This window comes from Aulonocara stuartgranti, assembly GCF_965226115.1.
Source record: "Aulonocara stuartgranti genome assembly, chromosome: 1".
NCBI lineage: Eukaryota > Metazoa > Chordata > Actinopteri > Cichliformes > Cichlidae > Aulonocara > Aulonocara stuartgranti.
In genome coordinates, this window is record NC_138939.1 from 30,059,001 (window position 1) to 30,065,000 (window position 6,000).

A 6,000-nucleotide genomic window follows, 5' to 3' on the forward strand; every position below is an offset into this window, starting at 1 on the left:
TACAAAACTTTGGCTCTGCAGTGCTTGTAGCTGTGTCATCTGTTCGTTAAATGCGCCTGCTTGTTTTGATTTCCTCTCCAGCTGAAGTTTAAAATCCTGGAATTGGTGACCAGTGCATCAGTGGAGCTCCCCTCCTCCAGCCCCATGTTTTTACATGAAGAGAGGCCTGTCAGACATGTGAGTCGGCAACAACCAGTGCTCTAAATTGCTTCTGTCCTCGTCTGGATTTTATTCTTACCATGTGCCCGGTTCTCGAGATCAGCTGTTAAAATTTATTTCAGTGGACTTTAAGTATTCAAATAGTGTCTCGTATGTGATGTTACCATTCATGGAAAACTAAGAAGAAGAAAAAAACAAATTTTCCATCAAGCACCTCTTTTTATTAAAAAATGAAAAGAAAACAAAGTTTCTGCTTCAGCTGCGCTCATGAGCACAGAACTGAAACAGGGAATAATCACACTGTAAATGTTAGTATTGGAGCACTCATGGCTGTGTGGTGCTTAGGGACCGAAAGGACCAGCGGCACAACATGTATGAGTCAGGACTCAAACACTAATCTGTGCTGCCATCTATTGGTCATTAAAACTGTCAGACTCTATTATCTTGTTTTTTTTTAAAGAGACTGTATTTGTGGAAGTAAAAGGTGAATGGATGTACTTGATCGGTCTGTGAAAACGCTTTTTTATCAAAATTCATGAATTGTCGTTATGCTATTCTGCAAAAATCATATTTATTTAAAGCTATATATTTAAGCCAAAAATACCATTTATCACTGCCTGTGTGTACAATTCAGCCTGCGTGCTTAAGAGAAAACAAATTTTATGTGTTGTCATGTCCAACAGATAATACTAGAGATCAGGAAGGAGGGAGATTACAGAATTCCTACTTGGATTATCGTTGGAAGCACGCTGGGAGGACTCTTATTGTTAGCCCTGCTCAGCCTCGCTCTATGGAAAGTAAGTTACGTCGTGCAGTTTTTTAGTTAGCTGACTAACAGCCATTGAGTTATTAGAGGTATTTATCTAAATACCCACTTTTAGTCACTGACGAGTGACAATTTGGGGGGAGCTGTAGCATGTGATTCCCAGCATTTTCATGAGGATAATGGTTTTCCCATCCTGGAAAAAAAAACCACACCCTCTGGGGTTAAAATGTTTCCTTAAAGCACAAAGCCCCACAAACAGTTGATACTGTTCATCTGGATGTAACGTTTTAAGTGGGAGAAATATTTTGTCACTTATCCATGTGACTTCTTCAGTTTCCCCAACCTTATAAACAGTACATGTGCACAATAACTGAAACTAGCACCACTGGCGAACAATGAGCTGTCAGTTTCTTCATTAATATGCAAATTGCCATGACTGTTTACAAGGTTGGTCGAAACCTGCAGTCAGCTCATTTTTCTACTACCTCATCTGTAAATGTGAGCTATGGTCAGATGGTTATTGTAGTGTAGGTTTAGACTGCCATCATGTGGCTGAGAATAAGATATTGTCTTTAAATAAGAGTCTGACAGAAATGCCATAGTTATGTACCAAAACTGTGTAAAATGCCAGATTCTTCCATTTCTTGACTCTTGTCTGCATGTTTTCTATTTATTTCATATTCCTGTAGAAATAATGAAGCGGCTGTTTTATATCCATTACCTGGATCCTTTACTGTCAAGTAAAGGTCAAGCCAGCAATAAAGGCAGCCTCATATTTATGCTCAACACAGGATGCATTGACAGAAATGAAGAATCTGTCTGAATATGTGGAGCTGCGCTTTTTGTTTTGCGTGTATGTGTGTGTGAGCGTGTATTCATATCTTTGTGGGGACCAAAAATCCTGGTCCCCTCAAGTTTGAAGGCATATTTTGAGACTCAAAATGACGGTAAGGGTTAGGGATCCATTTTTCTTGGTTAGGGTAAGAGGCTAGAGAAAACATAATGCCAGTTAGATGTCCCCACAACATATGAATACCCAACGTGTGTATGTGTGTGATTGGGGGAGGGGGTTTACTGGCTGAAATGCTTACATTTACAAGAAGCTGCTAGTCTCCCATCATATATTACAAAACTGTTTAAAAGCACGTCCTTATTTTAATTTTGTGGTATTTCTACACACAAGAAAATCATCAATCTAGCACCAGCGTCAGTGCTTATATTAATATAATTAAATAGTCATCTTTTACACAAGATCTCCTGATGTATTGTTTTATGGGGAAAAGGGTCAGTCAGTTTGAACCGAAGCATCTGCCTCATGTTTCTGTATCATATTAAAGTGTAAAAATGGATTGTGTGTTATTTATTTAGGTTTTTCAGGGGGAAGAAAAATGCCACTGATGATGCAGAAATTTAAAAAAATCACAAAATCACATGTATTAAATATGATCCACTAGATGTTAAAAAGCTAAATGATATTTAGTGATAGTCACCATGAGCAGATATCTAAAGGATCTGATGAACTGTCATGATATTTGGGCAGGCTAGCTGGGGATTCCAGTACACACACACACAGACATTGACTGGATTTATCAGCATTGTGGTTTTAATCTTCCCCAGTATATTCCTGACCTCAAACATACCCCGAGGGATACAGACTGGACCTTGTTTTTACTTTGGATTTATTCCGAGGATATTTTTATTTCTGATCATCCCCATACTCTCTTTAACTTTCATGTGCCTCTATATTTGGTTAGCTCCAGCATCTTAGCTGCTGATAAATTTTCTGCCTCTAATTTATTTACATCCACTTATAACAATGTTGAGCTCTCACTGAATCATTTTAGCCATAACTGTCTTTCTATTTTAGATAAGTCTGTCCTGTTTGACTGAGATTAGCTCCTGAAACTCTTCTCCTTGGATAAATGACGGCATTAAAGCGTTCTTGTTGAAAAAAATGAGCACTTGTGGAGATCAAGTCATCTACGCATTCATCTCCTTCATTTAAAGGATCTTTCAGTGTCTTTTAACACTTCGGGGAGAGATGCGAGGGCTGCTGATTTTTCAAACCTGGTTTCAAAGAGCAGAGGTAATCCTGTGATGGTATTCAACACTGTATTAGTGAAATTGGTATTCCTGCACCACCTGCTGTGCCTGTTTTAACAAATGAATCTCAAAATTCACATTTATTGCTAAGATTTTAGAAAAGGCTGTGCCTAAGCAGCTTACAGCTGTCTTGGACAAATACAGCAGCCTTGATCATTTCCATTCTGGCTTTTCCAGAGCTCATTCCACACAAACAGCTCTTCTGGGAGTCTCCAGAGACATCTTGATGTGAAGTGACACAGGATAATCTTCTGGACTTGACTTGATCTTTGGCTTTAATACTGTTGATCATCGCGTTGAGATTGACAGGCTGAGACACTGTGTGGGTGTATCGAGGTCTGCTTTGGAGTGGTCTCTTCAAATCTGTCTGAAAGATCCTTATCTGTGGCTGCTTCTAATTTCAGTTCATCTTCCACTTCTCTTGCTTACTGTGTAGCACACTGGTGGGCCTGTACTGTTTCTGTTGTATCTGCTCCTTCTTCAGCACGTTTTCAGCACTTTTAAGGACATTTCTTATCATTGCCGTGCAGACGATTTTCAGTCATATATCTTTTAAGCCCCGAGATGTTTCTAACCTGCACATCTTGCATCTAGAATCTATTAAAACTTGGATGGCTGACATTTTTCTCCAATTTAACGAAGAGAAAACAGAAGTTTGTGCCCCTGACAGATTTGTGCCTATGGTAATGGAAACCCCAGGTACCTTTGCTACATTTTCTACTTTGAAAGTGTAACTTGTGACTCAGCCTTCACTTTGGATGCTCGCGTTTAATCACCGTTTCGCTCTTGCTGTTGTCACTTAAGAAATATTTCCAAGTTGAGTTCCATCGTGTCACACTTTGAATTGGAAATTGTTATTGGGACCTTCACGTCTGGATTATCGCATTCACCTTGTTCACTTGTCTTAACAAAACCTCCTTTGGAACGTCTGCAGGTTGTTCAGAATGCTGCTGCGAGGCTTCTGACTAAAGTCTACCAAGTGCTCATGTGTCACACGGTTGGTAATTCGGTTGCACTGGATCCCCATTAATGTCACTTTAAGATTCTGATGTTGACCTTTAGAGCTCTGCATGGGCAAGCACCATACACCACCACCCAATGTGATGTTTGTGTATTGTATGTACGGTCGGCAAGGTCTGTCATCTCGGTTGTGGGCAAAAGACCTGCAACTGACAAATAAAGGCTATCTCATCTCATCTCATCTCATCATCTCAATAGTGAAGTTTTGTGTCCATATATTCTGCGTTCCTGAGGTCACATGATCACAACCTGCTGGTTTTATGCAAGACTGAGAACTAAAGGAAACAGAGTTTTTGTGGTCCACAGACTCCAGAGCTCTCTACATTCTTGTTGTGAATCACTTTATGATATTTTTCTTGAAAGCTGGTCAATAAATAAAATTTTACTTACTTTTATCCTTAGGGGGTGATGACTAATAACCTCGTCTACTGACTTTACATCTACAGTTTGGTGCCACATGGGTAACATGCTATTTTGAGATTAGGAACATAGTCAGCATTTTACATGGTGACTACGTCAGTATGTCAGCATTAAAATTGTGGCCTCACAGATCTGCAAGCACAGCCGCACACTCTGAAACTTCTTAGCTTTTTCTTAAGTTTGCATAAATTTTACATTTGCAGTCACAAGGAAGTGATGCAATCTGTGTGCTGCACAGTGCCCGCAATATTTGTAGCACATTTGTGTTTGCAGCATTACTTCTTATCTAACTTATCTCTGCTCTCCCACCCAGCTTGGATTTTTCCAAAGGCAAAAGAGAAAAGAAGAGGATGAGCAGGAGGTCAACGGCAAAGTGGCAGAAGAGCGATAACGCAGGCTGAGGGCCCCCAGCAGACACCCTTTCCACAGGGGACCCGACACTCAGGGACCAATCCGCCTCACCCCACCTGCTCCCACCGCTGCAGCTCCACACGATCATTATTGCTGAAGAAAGGCTTTTTCAGTGCACTGGATCTTTCCTGCGCCACAACCCCTGACCCCCAACAATCAGCACTGTCACACTCACTTAGCATTCCTGCACTGTTGCGACATTAGGGCCTTCTTTGTCTATGTCTTCCACTGGCCTGGATGTCATCTCTTCAGAGATCTTGGAGCTCTAATTGCGTCAGTTTCTGGCCGGAGCTCTGGTGGTTTTTCTGTCCGTTTTCTACAGAAGAATAGAGCCACTTTCAGTCGATCTGTTTCAAGATTTTCAGGCCACTATTTGCATTTGAGGCAAATGTTTGCCAGTCATTCTTTTGTCTTTTCCTGATGTGTAGGCTATTTATTTAACTCCTATGGTAAAGTACATGAAAAAAAAAAACCTCAAGGGTGTTTTCCCACCCAAAAGCTACAACAAAATGTAAAGCTCTTATACTGTATATTAAAAATTCCAAGTTTAAGAAATTTTTATCTGCCATGTATTCAGTCAATTTGCATAATAATTTATGACGACAGAAAACTGAACTAAAGTCACCAGAGAACGAAGAAGATTCGTGATGTTTAACTTTTAGAGACTTTTCTTAATCTTTGGAGAAGAATCCTCTAAATGCATCATCTCTTTAAGAGTTCGTTCATTTTAAGATTAACATCCTGGGAATCATGCAGGGTGATTTTTAAAACATTTGATGCACTTTTTACTTTGTATAAAATTAACTTGAATTTTGTAAATAGTCAGTTAGCTTTTTTTATATCCTTTCAGTACTATAATGGTTTTCTGACAGTTTTCAGCGTGGTTCATGGCATTATTTTTTCTCAGTTCAGTACGTCGGCTTTGTTTCACTGAACCTGTTACAATACGAGACAGCTGCGTGCCTTTTAACATGCACTGCATCAGAGCAAAGGGTGTGCTTATAATATTAATGGGATTTTTTTATTTTATTTTTTTTTACATTTGAAGCAATTCTTAACAGAAATGTAAGTAAATGATAATCAGAAGCCGTAAACATGAGTCCAGTGATTGCACAATGTCT

The 6,000-nt window shown here is 39.6% G+C and overlaps 1 protein-coding gene across 2 annotated transcripts in view; it reads left to right on the plus strand.

Annotated features, from left to right (window-relative positions):
* Positions 1-6,000, plus strand: part of itga11a (integrin, alpha 11a) — a 63,068-nt gene that overhangs the window by 57,001 nt on the left and 67 nt on the right. For both annotated transcript variants that reach the window (XM_082526565.1, XM_082526564.1), the window contains 3 exons: positions 82-177; positions 843-956; positions 4,782-6,000. The exon at positions 4,782-6,000 is cut by the window's right edge and continues 67 nt beyond it. In XM_082526565.1, coding sequence (XP_082382691.1) covers positions 82-177; positions 843-956; positions 4,782-4,859 — 288 coding nt within the window. In that variant the 3' untranslated portion in view covers positions 4,860-6,000. The remainder of the gene's footprint in view (positions 1-81; positions 178-842; positions 957-4,781) is intronic.